This window comes from Helianthus annuus, chromosome 8 (assembly GCF_002127325.2).
Source record: "Helianthus annuus cultivar XRQ/B chromosome 8, HanXRQr2.0-SUNRISE, whole genome shotgun sequence".
In the NCBI taxonomy this organism is placed as follows: domain Eukaryota; kingdom Viridiplantae; phylum Streptophyta; class Magnoliopsida; order Asterales; family Asteraceae; genus Helianthus; species Helianthus annuus.
Genome location: NC_035440.2, coordinates 53,041,223 through 53,061,654, shown reverse-complemented (window position 1 = coordinate 53,061,654; position 20,432 = coordinate 53,041,223). Strand labels below are relative to the sequence as shown.

Here is a 20,432-nt window from a genome sequence, read left to right as displayed (position 1 = left end):
TAATAAGCATTCTTTGAACGAGTTAAGACGATGTACTATAATGCACCAATAGTGTTTTCGTATATTAAAGCATCATCTATAGACACTTTAGAATAACGTGAGACATGTCGTTTAGAGAGACAGGAATATACCATTATACACATAAAATGTCATTTCAAGGATGATGACACCTAACACATAAAAATATACACCATACTTGTTAACGAGGAACATAGAAGTGGTAGGTATCGAGATTCGAGCCCACAATCAGTGGCGCAGCTATGAAGGGGCCGGGGGGCGCCTGACCTGTCGAACTTTTTGCTCAGTAGTGTTATGTATGTACGTACGTTTCGTATAGAATTTTTTAGGTATATACGTTTTCGACCCCTCGGTTTCATAAAAGATAATTTTTTTAGGTATATACTTTTAGGTCCGGTGACTTCCGAACCCTCGGTGGAAATTTTCAAGATTCGCCATTGCCCACAATAAAATGAAAAGAAAAAAGATCAAAGTTAAGCTCTAAAGGTATATAATTCAACAAATTACTCACTTAACATTTATTTCATTTCCTGTGATATAAACATAACAAAACAAGTAATGTGTGTAATGTTCATAGCATATAGGGATCATAATTAACGGAGACACACTGTTAGAATAGTAGCATCTAAACAAGGAGAGCCACTCCACACATTTAAGTGTCTTTTAAGGATATCCTTGGCCGTGTCCCTTGTATAAGAATTGCCGTCATATACTTGAAGCACCGTACATAGTTTCTCAACGGTTCCAACCCTCACCATCTCTTGAAGCACCCCATCCGTCCCCGAAAATTTTGATATCAACGAAATAATCATTAACGCTCTCTCACCGGCCTTTTGAGAAACCGTCCCTATCCTCTTCGTGATCATCGCTATCCCAGCCGCGTGACCAAGAAGTTGAGCCCTCCCGTCGGCTGAAGAACACAAGTGAAACAATATTGCCATAATCACCTCGGTCAATGCCTTTTCAGGTGATCTGAGTTCGAGCTCCACGAGCTCGAACACAGCTCCTGAATCAATCATCATCGCGCAATTTCTTGGCCATGTACATGTGCTAAGCATGACATGCAAAACCTCCTTGATCATTCCATATTCAAGATTATTATTATTATTATTATTATTATTATTATTATTATTATTATTATTATTATTATTATTATTATTATTATTATTATTATTTCTTTGATGGTGAAGAATGAGTACAATTGTCTTAAAGAACTCCCGGTTCAATCTCTCAAGAACATGTGATTTGGCATGTTGCATAATATCTTTTAGTAAAACCATTGCATGGAACTTCATAGTGGTGTATATCTCATCACAAGCATCAAGATCCAAAACCCATGTTAAAGAACTTATGATCCGGTCATTTTTAGCAACAATCGAGTGTGTTTCATCTTGTGTTAATCGAACAAGATAAAGAACGTTAAGGGCTTCTTTCAAACCAACAATTATACAATTCTGATAACAAGAAACCACTATTGAAAACATGGCTCTAACAACACCAACTTCTTTCAAACAAACCCTATTGTTTTCACTCTCGGAAGCAAGACTTTCCAAACTTTTTAATGACTCAAATTTCAAATCTAACACTTTAAGGTTCTTTATAAGGTTTATGGCGATTACCTTCATTTGAAAACATGATTGTTTTGAGGGTGTAACTTGATCGGAGGCCCGCCATGATTGGATGAGACGGCGGAGATTGTGGTTGGGTGTAAAGTCGTCATCGATGGGCAGCGGTTGGTTTGTGACCGGGCATGTCTTGTTTTGGCCATGTGACTGCCACCGTTGGATGCTGTCCCGTTCGTAGGTGATGCCGGTGGCGACGGTCACCGGATCTTTCATGATTTGGAGAGAAATTGGGCAGATGAAGTGGTGTGGGATTTCTATATCATCCATTTTTTCTTGCAAATAAATATATAACAAAAAATAAAATTAAAAAAAGAGAATGATAGTTGGAGTGTTATATGGATTTGGTGATGTATATAGGGATGGTAAGCGACTTCATTATTATTGGGTTCAAAGACTTTGATTCCTAACTAGTCTAAATCTTCTCTATTAATGTTCGTGGATAGTGATAAGAAAAATCATACCATTTTATTATGATTGGAACTTTGATTATGAAAATTTTGCTTCTAGAAACTACTATTTCAAATATTAGTAATTATATCATTTTTTAAAGCAATCAAATAACTTGTATATACGTAATTTTTTTTATTTCAATTATGTCACAAAGTAAAGAATTTTACAACATATTTTATTATAATAAAAGATTTTAAAAAAGTTGATAGTAAAGTATGAGGGTTTGTGTAGTGATAAACACATGTTGCGTAGTTATATATATATATATATATATATATATATATATATAGGACAAAGATCCGTTAGGAACCACCCTTTATTGCGAGAACCGCGAGAACCAGTGTGAACACAAACAGTAATAGCTAAAAAAATCTAAAAAACACTCAAAAATTTTTTTTTTATTTTTTTACTATTTTTTATATAAAAATCGCTACTTTTAGTATCCAAAAAAAAAAAAAAAATTTTTTTAAAAAAAAAATTTTTTTTTTTTTTTTTGCTACAAAAAGTAGCGATTTGAACATAAAAAATAGTAAAAAAATAAAAAAAAAATTTTAGATTTTTTTTTGATTTTTTTAGATTTTTTAGGTTTTTTGGGGGTTTAGTTTTTAGCATTTTAGCTTGGGGGGGGGGGGTGGGGGGTGGGGGTTTAGGTTTTTGGGGGGTGGGGGAGGGGGGTTTAGGTTTTTTAGGGGGGGGGGGGTGGGGGGGGGGTTAGGTTTTTTTTAGGTTTTTTGAGGGTTTTAGTTTTTAGCATTTAGCTTGGGGGGGGGGGGGGGTTAGGTTTTTTCTTGGGGGGGGGGGGGGGTGGGGGGTTTAGGTTTTTGGGGGGTGGGGGGGTGGGGGTTAGGTTTTTTTTAGGTTTTTTGAGGGTTTTAGTTTTTAGCATTTAGCTTGGGGGGGGGGGTTAGGTTTTGGGGGGGGGGGGGTGGGGGTTTAGGTTTTTGGGGGGTGGGGGTTAGGTTTTTTTAGGGTTTTTTTTAGGTTTTTTTAGCTATTTTAGCTTGTGTTCACATTGATTCTCGCGGTTCTCGCAATAAAGGTGGTTCTCGCATGAACCTTACCATATATATATATATATATATATGTGGGTGCAAATCAGGAGATAACTATTGTTAACAAACATATTCTTATTTTTTTTATTAAAAAGTTAGTACTAAAAATGATACATAACAAAAATGTAGAATATATAGCTTATGAAGCTATATATACGTAGCTTTAACGATGCATAAATACGTAGTTCACAACCTATATATTTATATATATTTTTAATGTTCGAAAGCATTAATAGCATATTAAAAAATTAAGTAAAAATGTTTATTTGGTATTGGTTCTCTTGGTCGGTTCTCAAATAATTTTGAGGTAATTTAACCTTAACAGAACCTAGATATGTGTAGGATATATAAAAACTAAAAAAAAATCCATATTTTGTTTTTAATTCTAGTGTGAGAAACAATGAATCGTACATTTATAACCTTTTCATCTATTTTTTTAGGCTTCTAGGATTAAAAAAATGGATAATTCATTTTGTTCTGTGTGTTCTCGCAATATTTAGTGTTATACATAGAATTTTCATATATATAGGGGATGGTTCAAATGAAAACCATTTTTATTGTGAAAACTCGAAAACTAACTAAAAAAAGCCTAAAAAACACACAATTTTTTTTTTCAATTTTTTTTATAAAAATTGATGGTTTTTATATATAAAAAAATCTTTTTTTCAAAAAAAAAATTGTAGTACACATGTGTAGTATTTACACATGTGTAGTATTACACATGCGCACTACACAAATTCTTTTTTTTTTTTTTTGAAATTTTTTTATATAATAAAACCTGCGAAAATTGGTTTGCAAAAAAAAAAAAATTGGTATGTTTTTTTGGCTTTTTTAATTAGTTTTCGAGTTTTCACAATAACTAATGGTTTTTATTTGAACCTTCCCCAAATTTTTGTAAGAATAAAAATAATAAGTTTTAAACCAATAGAAATGCTCCATTTTAGTTCATTTAATATGTGTATTTAATCTTATTAATAAGGGCATATAGGTAAATTTCTAATTGTAATTAATTAGCTAATTTATTAAACTTGTAACTCACATTTTAAATATACTCTTTCAAGATAAAATAATTTAGGGTGAATGACAATTTTCGACATGTGTAGGATAAATTTTAGTATGTGAAGGATAAATTCTTAAATGTGTATGATAAATTTATATATGCGTAGGGTAAATTTCGGTAAGTGTAAGATATATGTAGGATAAATTTTGAAATGTGTAAGATAATTTTTTTTTTTGCTTTATTAATGAGAGATAACATAATTAATAGGAGGAGTTATAAACTATTTAATGTTTTACCACTATGCCCTTTCTTCTTTTTTGTTCTCACATTAAATTTCTTCTCAAATGAACCTTTCCCTACATATATATATATATAGAGAGAGAGAGAGAGAGAAAAAGAGAGAGAGAAAGCTTAACATACTTCACGGCTTATCATACTTCACGGCTTATCATACTTCACATAGGAGACAATGGTAACCGTTGGATCAGGGGTATAATCACGCATGGGACCACATAATCACGCATGGGACCACATAATCACGCATGGGATCTAAAATCACGCACGTTATTTTGGTCAAAAAAATAATTACGCATATTATATATTTCGTGAAGTGCGTTAATGTACGTTAAGGCGTGAAGTACATTATACTTTCTCTCTCTCTCTTTCTCTCTCTCTCTCTCTCTCTCTCTCTATATATATATATATATATATATATATATATATATATATATATATATATATATATATAACAACACAAGAGGATCAAGAAAAACTTGATATAAATGAAAAAAAAAATAAGGTATAGGATTTAGGATATTTGAGGGTGGGGTAGGAGGTCTAGGTTTCTAGGAGATGGTGGTGAGAGGGTGAGTTAGGTGGTTTAGGTTTTTACAAATTAATGTACATGTGTAATGTTTCTTCTTTTTATTTATTTTTTTTTTTTTTGTAAATTAAAAGTAGTGAATTATAGGAAAAAAAATGAAAAAAAAATAGTTTGTTTTTTAGGTTTTTTGGTTCTTGTTTAAAATCGTTTTCTCATGATCCATATAAGTTGTGTAATTATGGTATAAGTTGCGTAACTTCCGTAATTACATGATACTTATGAGTAATATGAACGGACAAAGTTACCTTTTGCCTAATGACACGTATCGCAAAATCTTGGCATTGTAAACTTTGTATGTCAAGAAGTGGTTTTACGATAACTCACCCTTTTCCATCTATATGTGATGTGTGTGCGTGTGTATATATATTTATTGGGTAACACTAAAAAAATGTAGAACCGAGAAACATTTTTAAAAATTCAACTTAACACGTTAAAAATCATTTTTTTTAGTTTTTTCGGTGTTTTTTTTCTTATAAATACATGTAGAAACTTTTTGAATAAAAAAATCAAAAATATAAAATATAAAAAAAGAAAAAACAGTTAAAATAAAAATATCTTATAAAATTAACTTAACATGTTAAAAATCAAAATTTTTTTAAAAAAATTCAGCACTTTTCCTTATAGAAATGAGTAGAAACTATTCCAATATAAAATCATTTTTGTAAAAAATTATATTTTAGCCTTTTTTCTAATTGTTTTTTAAATTTTTTTATATTTTTATTTTTGATTTTTTAGAAATGTTTCTATATGTATTTATAAGGAAAAACTTCAAAACAAATTAAAAAAAAAACATATCTTTTTAACATATTAAAATGATTTTTTTTGAGAATGTTTTTCGGTTTCTTATTTTTTTTTGGTGTTTCTTAGATCACCCGTAGTGGGGCATTATTTGGGCATTATTTAAAAAAAAAAAACGCGTCCCCCCCATTAAATAAGGCGTTTTTGAGCATTATTTTTGGAAAAAAAAATTGAATTGGCGTTATATAAAAAAACGCTCTATATGTCCATTGACGTCTTCTCCATTCATGTGTTTGGCCAATAAGAATATTACAACTAATATTATTTAGTTTATTATTAATTTTTTTAAATAATTGGGTAATCATTGATGGGGCATTATTGGGCATTATTCCACTACGCCTATTTGTGAAAAACGTCCATAATGCCTTTTACTGACTGGGATGACACGTGATGCTTATAAATGGGGCATTATTTATGTAAACGACTACATATGGTGGTGTTATTGAACTATTTAATGTTTGTGTAAGATTATGTTTTTGTATTGCCCGTCAAACACGTGTTTGATGGTCAAAACGGTTGAAAAGTGGGGTCGTCGCCATACGGAGACTTGAAAATTGGGACGACATATTTTTCTTCTTTCCACTTTTGTCTTAGCTTCGTCCACTAACTAATACACGCATAGATTTAAGCATTATTTATTATTTGGTATTTTCTACTATATTTTAAATTTTTAACAGAATTGTACTAGTCACATTGTTCCTCACTTGTCAAAATTGAAATTGAAGTTATATATGGCTATGATTAATATCTAAATTAGGGGTGTTTGGTGTTATGTTTTCAAAATAGATTATTCGTTTTTGAAATAGATTTTGTGTTTTCAAAACTGCGTTTTGAAAAAGCATGTAGGTACATGCTTCTTCAAAACTGCGTTTTGGAGGCAGATAATGATTTTTTCATCCAAACATTTTTTTAGATTATTTATGTTTTACAAACGCAATAATCAAATAATCACTTCAAAACGTAATCCCAGACACCCTCTCAAACATGCTTTCTAAAGAAATAACTAATGTTAATATAATAATCCACTACTAATTATGTAGTCGAAAGTGAACTGTTTATCTCTCTCACCCGGCAAACATGGACGGGCGGAGTTCAAGACCAGTCACTAACGGGATCACGAAGTTTTACGTTTTAAGGCTACCAGAGAGAAGTAGTTCAAAGGACATCACGGAGGCTTTAGGCACTTACGGAAAGATAGAGGGAGTTTACATAGCTCGGAAAAGAGATAAACGTGGTTACTGTTTTGGTCAAAAATCAAGCAAGGATAATGCAACCAAATCTTCTATTGTGAGGTATGATGCTTGAATTTATGAACAATTGTATGAACAACTTGCAAATCAAATAAAGAGGTGACACAAGGATTTATACGAGGAAAAACCCTTGATTAAGAGTTGGTCTCCGGCATAAAAAACCTCGGGTGATGGAAACTACCGATCACCAACTAAGATTAAACAGAAAGATGTTACAACTCGGGATGATAACAAGCTTGTTACAAGGATCACTAGTGTGCAAAAGTGCAAAAATGTATGAAATTGCCAAGTAAACTGCCGAGAGCTGTTCGAGAGTGTGTGTTTGCTAAATTAGCCAAGTGTTCTAACTCAAGCTTGTTATCCCCTTTTTAAAATTAGAAATAACCAAAATAACTAACTATCCGCTAAATGTGCAAGCTCCCCACGATCTCCATAACGTTCACAAAGCCATGCACATGCGGAATATTAAGAGAATATTCCCCAAGAATATCGGTAAGAATTAGTCCATGCCCATACTCCTGCAAAACAAGCTCACGTATAATGAGGACCATTGTAGGATCGTGCGATTGACCCGAACGAGTCGTTCATAGAGGTTCTTATCTATTTCAGGGGCGGAAAACAAGAAATAGACTTGGATACAGCTAGCAATTCACTTTAAACACTGATTGTATTAATCTGACACTGTTTACAATCAAATCTCACACCGGCAGCACTTCGGTATAGAATTCAGCAAAAGTTACTCTGATTTCGCTCTAAACTACTATATATAGTCTCTCTGATTCCGCTCGAAATAACACGAGACCAGTTGGAGCGGAATCAGCACTTTGTGATTTCGCTTGAAACATGTAAATGCAGTTTCGAGCGGAATCATCACTTCGAGCGGAATCAGCTTCTAAACACTCTAGAACTTGATATTTTCTCGTACAACGTGCCCTGATCTATACAATCTAATCTAAGACTCGATACAAGACGAAGTCGACAGATGCATGCACTAACAGACTCCCCCTCAGATGTTGACGAGTCTTCAGTGTCGAGTCTGATAGTGTCGTGTCTTTGCAACTTCAGTCTCTTATCAGTCTTCGGGCTTTACTCTTTCTTTCTTCTCTTGCATGTTTTCAGACTCCCCCTTGCGATATGCTGGCATCCCTTAAGTTCATCAGCATCATCAGCTTCAGGATCGTTGTCTGGCTTTCTTCAATCAGAATCCTCAGGTATCGTAACCTGGCTCTCTAAAACATAAGCTTCTCAGGAACGAATAACCTGGCTCTTCAGGAGGTTGTTCCAGGATAGTAACCTAGCTCTCGTCCAGCTCAGGTATTTTCAGAATCGATTGACCTGACTCTGACTATCACCTGTACAAACTCTACCTCAAAGTAAATTTTTCATGTTTCAAATATAGAGGCATGTACTAACTCAGACTCTCCCTCAATACACATATGATGAACCACTTGTAAAATTGTAGTTTAAAACATTTTGATTTCAAACACAGACTCCCCCTCACCACATGGTCATCATGTTTAGCACTCGGAATTTTGAAAATCAGCTCTCCAACATCAGTTGTCGAAAATCTTTTTGTATATTTCAAAATTTATGCTAAAACACACTAAAATCTTTTTGGATTTTGAAATAAGAGAAATAAAATGCAGTAAAGAAATATTTACAGACAATATTTTTGTGAGTTTGTGTAAGAGGATCATATCAGTTTTTGAGACAAATCATCAACACCGTTAAGCTTCATTTCATTTTAAGTTCTAAATAATTCACCTATATTGTCAGTATATTTGTCCACTTAAATTTTCACACAAAGTTCAACTGTTTCGAGATACGATATTAATGTCTTAAACACTTGAACTTATCCGTGTGTCCCACTACTTGAATATACTTCCGTATCCAGATCTCAATATTCAGTCTTACAGGTGAGTATACCTAGATGATATCTGTAAGGGGTTAGTTGCGAAACTGTGAGAGCTCAGGTCAGAACTTCCGTTCAACAGAGAGATGACGGCTCGACTTTTGGTGTGTCCCCTTTAGAGGATCTTTTTTACAACAGCAATGACTATCAATTTTATTGTTTCATCAATTTGCTGAGGGCGGCGCTATATTTCAAGCTTTTGCAGAAAGTATTATGCGGGGACTAGGTCAGTATTTCCATACAACAGAAGTCCCAGAATAATACCCCAAATATCACTAAGCATAAAGACCTAGTATCTCAGAAAGAGGGGCCTTTCAAACAAAATTTTGGGGGTTACCCATATATCCAAGAAGTTGTTCCCCACGATATAAGCAAGTTTGAATTTTAGGTTTATATCTCGTCGCAATTTACTAAATGTATAAAAACCTACTGACACATCCACAGTGAGATTGTTTATCACATTTTATCTTTACATTTCTTTAGCATGTTGTGAGACAGTCCACTGATGTACTATCATTTCCTCTTTTATACAACAAAACTCGTTTTTGAATTTTATCATGTTTTTGTCTTTTTCAAATTTTCTAATGTTTTTGGATTTTCTAAAAATTTTCTACTTCCCCTAAAATTCAAACACATTAACGAAAAAAAATTGAAAACAGACTAAGCTCTTGACCCAATTGTAAGCACAAAATTTAAAACAAAACTATACAGAAACTTGACAACCGACATCGAATCGCATCAAATCGCCATTCACTTGGCATAAACAATCAGAACTTCCCCTTTCAACAAACCATTTTCTCATTTAGATTTCAAAATGATTTTTCCGGAAAATAAGTTTGTTTTTACCACTTGTAGGTTTACCATTAGTAGATTCGGGGATATGGTTCATCATCTTATCTTTCAAACACTTGTATATAGATTACATCAAGTTCAAATTAATGACCTTGACGAATCACTTGAATCACTTGAATCACTTGTAAGAACAAAAACAATACCAATTGTAGGAATATCACATCTACATAAACCATTTTACCAATCAAAGATGCCGATTCCTGCTTCGCACTTACCAACCTTGAAGCTCTGGCGTAGTCCTTCAACCTGTAAAATTTAAACACATTTAAAATCTTTCAAATCAATCTAATTAAAGATGAATGATGCCGATTCCTGATCCACGGTTACAAACTTGGGATCTCCGGCATAGTCTTGATGTTTCAGGGAAAGAGAATTTCCACCCAAGTCTTTTCAGACTTAAGTGTTTTCAATTCCTACTCAGTAGGGTTATAGGTTGCTTTTTTAGTTGCATAAAAATCTTTAACCCCTTTAGCTTTCCCATCAAGCATTTTCCCAAAAATTTTCTTAACATTTTCATTGAAAACTTTCTTGACATCAAACTCATTCTTCTCGGAGTAAAACTGATCCGAGATCTCAACCTTACCAACTTTCTGTTTAATTTCTTCAAATTTCAGTGATGGAAATTCATCATCATCCACTGAATCTTTTACCTCAACCTGTGGCTCTTCTGGCTTTGTGGAACCAGATTTATCGCCAACTTTCTCATCAACCTTTTTAACAACCCACATTTGATTGTTCTTTGCTTTCTTTTTATAAAGACTCTTTTTAGAACCCTCACCAACCTCATAAGTTGAATTTCGAAAATTTTGAATTTTTCGGTTGGTGGCTCAACATCAACAACTTTTTCTTTCAATTTCTCAGAAACTCCCTGTTTTGTCTTGGCATTTTTCGGACAGTTCCATGCAATGTGACCAGCTTCATTGCATTTGAAACAGGTTCGAGTTTCTTTTGGGTGAAAAACTCCAGTTCCATTCCTCTTCTTCTCAGCAAGAAACTCCTGGTTTGATTGTCTCCAGAACGGGTTCTTATGTTCTTCTTCTACTCTTCCACCTGAAACAAATTCTGTTTTTGTTTTAGAATTTTTCTCATTTTTATAATTTTCTGGTGGAATAAAACCTAAACCTTTCTTTTTGAGCTTACCGTTATGATTTGGTTTCTTTTGAAAACCAGAACCAGAACTGTAACCTTTTTCTTGTTTAGACGTTGTTGAACTCTTGAGGTGTAAGGTCTTGGTTTTCTTGTAAGATTTTCATCTTTTATTTCAGAAATATTAATTTCTGTTAATTTGAAAACCTTTTTAATCAATTCAGTTTTAACACCTCTTATTGGAAATTCTTTGTCAGAGTATAATTTGTCAGAATCATTTAAAGTGTATACAACTTCAAATGTTTCATCATCCAAATTCGATTTTGATAATAAAAATTCTTTGCTATAGGACCGTTTGACCGACGACTTTTGACTGTTGACTGATGAACTTGAACCACCAGACTCAGACTTTGACTCAGACTCCTCATCAGTATCCAACACCCGATTGACCACCTTTTTGATTAACTCAGACTCATTATCAGTGTCAGACGATGTGTAAGTAACATCAATGTTTTCTGGTAATTCATCAGTTGTGTCGGTTTTTAGCTTTATATTGACTGCTTGTTCAAGTTGCTCCTCATTTGGTTTTCTGGGAGAATACCCTTCCCAGATCGGAGGCGGACACTTGTTATAGCTAACAGTCGGTTTCTTACCAGTATCTTTCTTCTTTGGCTTGTCGTCTTGGAAAGCTTCAAAACCTGCAACAGTCGGATAAATTCAATCAATGAGATAATCAGAACTAGAATAGCTTTGCAATAAACGTCTAATTCTCTCGTTCTCAATCTTTTCTGTCTCCAACTCTTGCTTCCATTTCGCACTCTCTTCGACGTAGAAGTTGATAGGTTTCTGCTTCGACATCATCACAACATTCATCATTGTCAAAGTGTCTTCTCTCTCTGAGTTTGTCTTCTGAAGACCAGTCACTGTTCTGTCAAAACATCATAAGATTCCTTCACATAGTTGAGATTGAACAACAACTGCTCCTTCTTCTTTTCATACTCAACTAGCTTCTCATCTTTGACTGCACATTCTTTGCAAGGTTCTAAACACTTTATGCAAGGTTTAATGACTTCAACAATTTTTTCAACTTCGATCACTTTCTCAGCTTCAGTCACTTTCTTTGCTTTACACACTTGCTCAGTCTCAGTAATCTCCTCAGCAACACTTTCAGCTTTCATTTCTTGTTGTTCTTTTGCAGCTCGTTTCTCTTTTAGCTTTTCCAGGCGATCTGCAAAATAAAAATGAAAACTTTCAGGAGAGAAATGAGATTTTGCAATATTAATATGTTTCTCTTCTTCATCGTCACTACTATCATCAGTTGGTGACTGATCAAACTCGATTGATTTTTCAGAATTATTATCCGATGAACCAGAATCTGATGGTGTTTGATCAAAAACAATTTCTTTTTCTGAACTGTCATCTGAGCTTTTTGAGCTTTCATCTGTACTCTATGAGCTTTCATCAGATGAGATAGACTTTTCTTCTTCATTCTTTACAGTTTCACCAATAGATTTCATCCATTCAGTGAACATATCAGGTTCTTTCACTATCTTTGCAATGAAAGCTTTAAAATCTCCATTTTCATCCATAAACATATCCCAACTAAAGCCTCCAGGTAGCTTTTCATCATCTTGATTGACTAAACGGACTTTGCTTTCAGATGATATGTATTCGTTCCAGTTAAAATTCACCAAACACGCACTTTTTGAATCCTCAATCACTTTTCTACCATGAACTACCTGTGGTTCTTGTTATTGTTACTGACCCACTTGTTGGTATATAGCTTTCCGGTAGTAATCATCTTTTCCGAATGGATTCTGAGCTCCACTAGCTTCCCTGTTCTTGCATTCTCTCTTGAAATGACCTTTCTCCCTGCATCAAAAACAAGTAACTTTAGATTTATCAAAACCTAAATTGGAGACATGTGCATCAAGAAAATCATTTCTCCTAGTAATAAGCTTGAACTTTTCTGCTCGTCTAAGAACACTAGCTAGACACCATTTGATGTCCAGCAGTTCCATCTCTTCGGCGTCTATCTGATCGTAATCTTCCTTTGTTAGCACAGGATCCCGATCCTTCCAGCCACTAGCCCTTCATAGGATAGCAAAACAGAACCAAGTAGAGCCATGTGATCTTTTGCAACCTCTTCAGAAAAACTTTGTCCTTCTGGAAGATTCAAAGCAATGTTGCATTGTATCACATAACCATTTCCTGTCTTTGTGCTTTGAGAATGAAAACTTGTAGTTGAATCTTTCGGATTAACACTCGGGTATGAAGAGAATCCACTGCTTTTGGTTGAACTCTGATCAACTTTTTCTGTTGAATCCCCAGCACTAAACGCAGTCTGGATTTTCGGGCTTCTTTCAGCTTCAGGAACACTACCTTTGTAATACATCTTTACATCTTGTTGACCACTTGGACTGTTCATCCTCGCGATCTTTTGCTGTTCCAATCCTGACCTTCAATCTTCTCAATAAACTGAGAAATTGTTAACCCATCATATACCCCGGTGTTCTTCAAGATCATCAAATATGTACCCCATTCTTTTTGCGGCAAAGCGTCGGCTAATTTGTCTACCCACTCTTCACGATCTTTTGTAATACTTAGCATTGACATGGATCGCACTAAGTAACAGTATCGTTCAATAAGCTTCTTCGTGTCTTCTCCCAGTAAACTGCTGAACAGATTCCTTTTTGAGCAATGCCTTCTTGCTCTTAATCATGTGCTCACTTCCCTCAAACTTGATTCGAAGAGCATCCCATATTGACCTTGAAGTTTTGTCGTGCTGAAGTAATATGAAGATGTCTTCTTTAATAGCTTGTTGAAGCAAACTTATCATCATCTTTTCAGCACGATACATATCTCGTTCTTGATCACTAAACTCAGAAATTGTTTTCACAACTTGCAAATCGGTACGTGGCAAAACATATTTCTTCAGAATACACTCCTATAACCTTAGATGGTTTGCCTGAACCCAGTTTTCGAATCTGTCTTTCCTCCCGTAGTACTCTTCGATACTCATCAGTTTCGGTGGCTTTTGTAACGTTCCGGTCTCGTTTTCGAAATTCATATTCTAAGCAATGGAAGCCGGAGTAGTCGGGGATGAAGCGTATGTGTTGTAGAACTCTTTACTCATGATTACTTATCACGTTTTTCAAAACAGTTATTTTCGAGCGGAATTAACCCAGATACCGTTTCGAGCGAAATAACAAACAACACACTCTTGAGCGAAATCAGAAGTTTGTTAATCTGGAGCGAAATCACAAACTATTGTTGGAGCGGAATCTCAGAAATGATGTACTGGAGCGAAATCAACAAGTATGTTGAAGCGAAATCAGCAATTTGGCAGTCTGGAGCGGAATCAGTAAGAACTTTGGAGCGGAAACACTCAGAACCTGTACCCTGGAGCGGAATCAGTCATAAAACTCGAGCGAAATCACAGACTGTTCAGTTCGAGCGGAATCAGTTCGGGGGTCCATTTTATCCATTTTTACTGTGAATTTTAGTCTCAAACTTTCAGGGATTTGTCTATATGTCTTTTTACGCAGTCTGTGAAAAGTTGATCAGGTTTTGACCGTTAAATCTCGTTCTAATGAAGAAAGAGGGTGTAGAAGTAAGAAATCTTGATGAAAATCAGCTAATCTCTGCAGAACTCCTCCTCCTGAGCTCTGATACCAATTGTAGGATCGTGCGATTGACCCGAACGAGTCGTTTAGAGAGGTTCTGATCTATTTCAGGTGTGGAAAACAAGAAATAGACTTGGATACAGCTAGCAATTCACTTTAAACACTGATTGTATTAATCTGACACTGTTTACAATCAAATCTCACACCGGCAGCACTTCGGTATAGAATTCAGCAAAAGTTACTCTGATTTCGCTCTAAACTACTATATATAGTCTCTCTGATTCCGCTCGAAATAACACGAGACCAGTTGGAGCGGAATCAGCACTTTGTGATTTCGCTTGAAACATGTAAATGCAGTTTCGAGCGGAATCATCACTTCGAGCGGAATCAGCTTCTAAACACTCTAGAACTTGATATTTTCTCGTACAACGTGCCTGCTCTATACCATCTAATCTAAGACTCGATATAAGACGAAGTTGACAGATGCATGCTGTCACACCCCCAAAAATCCACACGCGGAGTACCACCGCTTGGAGGCGTGACATGACCAGGATCAAGCCATCAATCATATTGAACATAGCATAATATAAATAAGATAGTTCGTAAAACCCAATTCAATACAATTGATGTTCTAAACCAAACATAGTATCAATAGCGGAAGCATAATAATGAGAATCCAATGTATGTAAATAGTTCAAGTGTTATAAGTGTAACATAACATCCACGATCCAAGCTCCACAACGACCTGCTCCTCCCTGTGCAAGCTCCATATGTACCTAAGGTCCTGCAAGGCATGCAGCAGAGAGTCAACAACTAGTTGAGCGAGTTCACAGTTAATAGTTTAGTAATTGTAATAGTATAGTAGGCCTTGTGTTCGTTCATTAAGTCATGTATCGTATTAGTTCGTATCGCAGCCCTCTAGGCATGTATGCGAAGATTAGGGAAAGTTCTCAAGTATTCTAGACTAGGTATGTTTGTATCGCGGCCACCCGGCACCTGTGCGAAGTTTTAGTGTATAGTTCGCAGCCTTCCTAGGCATGTGTGCGAAGATTAGTCATATTATCGCAGCCAACACTGGCATGTGTGCGAAGATCAGTCATATTATCGCAGCCAACCCTGGCGTGTGTGCGAAGATCAGTTCTATAAGCATCACTAGTCTAGCAGTATCTTAACCAATCACCTTCCTCACCCGAGGATCATATCACTACGTTCCATTATCTAGAGAGGTACAAATAAATAAATCAATCCCGTTCCCACCCTGGGAACCCCATGCCTTGGCTGTGTGAACTCACCTTGGTTTGCTCGGTATGCTATGCTCTAGGGTTAATCAAACGTCTAAGTCCGTTACACACGACCTAGGATATGTTGCACATGATACGATGTAAGTGTTTGCATCAAATTAAGGTTTGTAAATCATTGGTAATCAATCAACTGTGTTTTGTGTGCTTATTGTGTACAGGATGATATCACATAGAATGATTCATACGTGCAAGATCATACAGTTGCATTCAGTATCACACGACTATATACACAGAATCATACATCACGTAAACAGTTAATCGTATTCATATAATTCATGCGTCACGTCTTTGCTTTCACATTTCAGTCTAACATGGAGGTTAACGTATTTGTCACTGTTAACATACTTCGTATATTCAACCGCGTTGATAACTTAACAAGTTTAACCGAGTTAGCGGCTTAAGAAAGTGACATACACATCTTATCAGATTCAATCATTATATAATACACATTCAGGGCCTCATATTAAACACACATCAAAATCAGACAGGGCCTTGCCCTTCATAAAAACTCAGACAAGTGTGGGGGGGGGGGTTTCCCCTGTTCAAAACTCGGACAGGACATGTGGGGGGGTTTAAAGGTCGGACATTGGGGGTGTGGCCAAGAAACTCGGACCCCTTATGTAGTTTAAAGGTCGGACAAGGTAGTGGGGTCACAAACTCGGACCCCTTCATGTGATAAAGGTCGGACAGAAGGTAAAACTCGGACACATGCTTGTGTTAAAGCCAAAAGTCGGACAAGAGGGTTTTGGGCCAAGAACTCGGAGTACATCACAAAACTCGGACAAGCTATGTGCTTGAAAGGTCGGACTCCATATCCTTTGTATATAATTCGGACCATCACTTAAAACTCGGACACATAAGCCTTATCATAAAACTCAGATCAACACAATCTTAAAAGGTCGGACCCTACTTGCATAGCTAAAACTCGGACGGCATGATATCTTGTCAAAAATTCGGACTAGTTTTGATATATAAAAGTCGGATAATAGAAGATAGCATAAAACTCAGACAAACAATTTCTCATACGTTCATTGAGATTATAATAGTTACGTTTTCGTATTATCATGAATAAGAAACCCTAATTACATACCTGTACAGTAGTAAACAAATCAACAGTTAATCATTCTTACATATCACGATTCTAAATTGTCAAGCAATCGATTGTACGAATAATCACATCATTATCACAATTATCCAGAATCAAATCAAAATTACAGAAGTATCATATGAGAGCTAGGGTTTTCATGAACACACAATCAAGAATTGATAATGATCAAACAATCAATTAGGTTTACAAGTATTACAATAATCGATAAACAATTACCTTGAATGATTCTAGTGAAAGATGAATCAAAAGTACGGAAATGTCTTGTGCCAATGATGATGATGGTGATGATTGCTAGGGGATTAGAGAATACAGTACTTTGGTTTTGTGAAAAGTGATTAGTGAACAAGGAATTAGGGTTAAGTATTACTAGGATTTCACTAATTGCCCTCTACATCCTCAAGTTTTATATTTTACAGTAGTACACCATCTCAAACAGTTTCACAGTTTCACCACCAAGTTTATGCATTTGACAAGTCTATCACAATTAACACATAACCATGCATAATCACACATTACACTTCATTGTATTAAAACGTTACAGTTCCATAGTCAATTATTTGTGCAAATAAACAATTAAACAATACATGATCGTGCAATAAATGCAAAATAGGAATCTTGGAAATTCGAGTTGTCACATTATCCCCAACTTGAAAGAAATTTCGTCCCGAAATTTAGCATGCGGTTACTGAGGAAGCTAGGTGAGTTGTATCATTTACTGGTTTTCCTGGGGTGTCACATCATCCCCCCGTTGATTTGGAATTTCGTCCCGAAATTCCGCAGTAGTAGCTTCAGTCTCAGTAGTGGTTGCATTGGTTCCGAATAACTGGGGGTACTTTTCTGTCATCTGGTCTTCGCGTTCCCAGGTGTACTCTGGGCCACGTTTGGAGTTCCAACGAACTCGAACAAGAGGGATTCTCTTGTTTTTGAGGACGTTAACATCCCGGTCCGTGATTTCAACTGGTTCCTCGACGAACTGCAACCGCTCATCGATAGTGAGTTATTTAAAAGGAACTATGAGGGTCTCATCTGACAGGCACTTCTTCAGATTCGACACGTGAAATACATTGTGAACTGCACCGAGTTCAGCTGGTAGGTTTAGTTTGTAGGCCACTTTGCCTATTTTCTCAATGATCTCGAACGGTCCGACATACCGCGGATTTAATTTGCCCCGTTTGCCAAAACGAACCACACCCTTCCAGGGTGAGACTTTAAGTAAAACCCGGTCCCCGACCTGAAATTCCAAAGGCTTCCTACGCTTGTCCGCGTAGGCTTTCTGACGGTCGCGTACTGCCGCCATGCGTTGTCGTATCTGTGCAATCTTTTCCGTGGCATCCACTACAATCTCTGGACCCGTGATCTGACTATCCCCCACCTCTGCCCAACAGAGAGGTGACCGGCATTTACGTCCGTACAATTCCTCGAATGGAGCGGCTTGTATGCTGGTGTGATAACTCTTATTATACGAAAACTCCACCAAAGGGAGATGCTTTTCCCAGCCGTTGCCGAAATCAATAACACATGCCCGAAGCATGTCTTCAAGAGTTTGGATCGTTCGCTCAGACTGCCCATCCGTCTGAGGATGATACGCTGTGCTCATGTCTAACCGTGAGCCGAAAGATTTGTGCATCGCTTGCCATAGCTCTGACGTAAATCGTGCATCCCGATCCGAAATGATGGAAGTGGGCACCCCGTGCCTCGAAACAACTTCTTTAAGATAAACATCTGCGAGAGTGGAGAACTTATCCGTTTCCTTAATGGCCAGGAAGTGTGCAGACTTGGTGAGTCGATCCACGATCACCCATATAGTATCATTCCCACGCTGGGATCTGGGTAGGCCTGTAACAAAATCCATGGAAATTTCTTCCCATTTCCATTGCGGTATCTTGGGCTGCTGAAGTAGGCCTGCTGGTTTCTGATACTCTGCCTTGACTCTTGCACAGGTCAGGCATTTGCCGACATAGGTAGCGATGTGGGCCTTCATGCTAGGCCACCAATACGTAGTTCTGATGTCGTGGTACATTTTATCCGACCCTGGATGTACCGAGTAGCGTGACTTGTGAGCTTCGTCCATTACCAGCTCGCGTAAACCGCCAAAAAGTGGGACCCAAATACGCCCCGTTACATAGTAGGCGCCGTCTTCCTTTTGTTCCATTCGTTGCCTTGAGCCGCGTAAGGCTTCAACTTTGATGTTTTCGGGCTTTAATGCTTCCATCTGAGCATTTCGTATCTGTGCAGGAAGACTGGACTGAATAGTGAGCTGCAAGTCTCGTACGCGTCTAGGTAGAGTGTCCTTTCGACTGAGAGCGTCAGCTACTACATTGGCTTTGCCTGGATGATACTTAATGGCGCATTCGTAATCGTTTAAAAGTTCAACCCATCTTCGCTGACGCATATTCAATTCCTTCTGCTTGAAGATATGCTCGAGACTCCTGTGATCGGTGTAAATTGTGCACTTGGTACCGTACAGGTAGTGTCGCCATATCTTAAGTGCAAAAACAACAGCTCCCAGCTCTAAATCGTGCGTCGTGTAGTTCCGTTCGTGAACCTTGAGTTGACGAGAAGCGTAAGCAATAACCTTATCCCGCTGCATCAATACACACCCAAGACCCTGTATCGACGCGTCACAATAAACCACAAAGTCGTCCGTGCCCTCTGGCAATGAGAGAATAGGTGCGCTGCAAAGCCTATCCTTTAGGTACTGAAAAGCGGTTTCCTGGGACTCTCCCCAACGGTAGGTGACACCCTTCTGTGTCAGTAGTGTAAGCGGCTGTGCGATCTTGGAGAAGTCTTTGATAAACCGTCTGTAGTAACCCGCCAAGCCCAAGAATTGGCGTATTTCCGTTGGTGTACGCGGTTCAGGCCAGTTCCTGATCGAATCTACCTTGGATGGATCGACATGGATCCCATCCCTGTTTACCACATGGCCTAAGAAGTGGACTTCACGAAGCCAGAAGTCGCACTTAGAAAACTTGGCGTACAGTTGTTCCTTTCGAAGGAGTTCCAAGATAAGTCGTAAGTGCTGCTCGTGTTCCTCCTGACTCTTGGAGTAGATCAGAATGTCGTCGATGAATACTATAACGAACTTGTCAAGATAGGGTTTTCACACCCTGTTCATAAGATCCATGAAAACTGCAGGCGCGTTCGTAAGCCCAAATGGCATGACAAGGAACTCGTAGTGACCGTAGCGAGTTCTGAATGCGGTTTTGGAGACGTCCTCATCCCGGACTCTCAGCTGATGATATCCTGACCTCAAATCTATCTTGGAGTAGTACCTCGACCCTTGCAACTGGTCGAATAAATCGGCAATACGAGGAAGAGGATAGCAGTTCTTCACTGTGACTAGTTCAGTTCACGGTAATCAATGCACATCCTGAAAGTGCCATCCTTCTCTTTCACAAATAGTACTGGAGCTCCCCAAGGTGAAGAGCTTGGACGAATGAAGCCTTTATTCAAGAGCTCTTGTAGTTGCTT

The 20,432-nt window shown here is 37.0% G+C and overlaps 1 protein-coding gene across 1 annotated transcript; it reads right to left on the bottom strand.

Moving 5' to 3' along the window:
* Nucleotides 1-611: 611 nt before the first annotated feature.
* LOC110870032 (E3 ubiquitin-protein ligase PUB24-like) lies at nt 612-10,568 on the bottom strand. The gene is made up of 4 exons (XM_022119230.2): nt 10,491-10,568; nt 10,056-10,086; nt 1,218-1,915; nt 612-1,091 (listed from the first exon to the last, which is right to left on the bottom strand). Exons 1-4 carry the CDS (start codon nt 10,566-10,568, stop codon nt 612-614), a joined length of 1,287 nt encoding a protein of 428 aa, XP_021974922.2.
* Nucleotides 10,569-20,432: the final 9,864 nt, after the last annotated feature.

Excerpts from the sequence above, each read along its gene's own strand:
- LOC110870032 (XM_022119230.2), bottom strand. The coding sequence starts at position 10,568 with ATGTGGGTTGTTAAAAAGGTTGATGAGAAAGTTGGCGATAAATCTGGT. Across the intron at positions 10,087-10,490 it reads CAGAAGAGCCACAGGTTGAG|GTTGAAGGACTACGCCAGAG; the intron begins GTAAAAGATTCA and ends TAAATTTTACAG. Across the intron at positions 1,916-10,055 it reads ACGCCAGAGCTTCAAGGTTG|AAAAAATGGATGATATAGAA; the intron begins GTAAGTGCGAAG and ends TTTATTTGCAAG.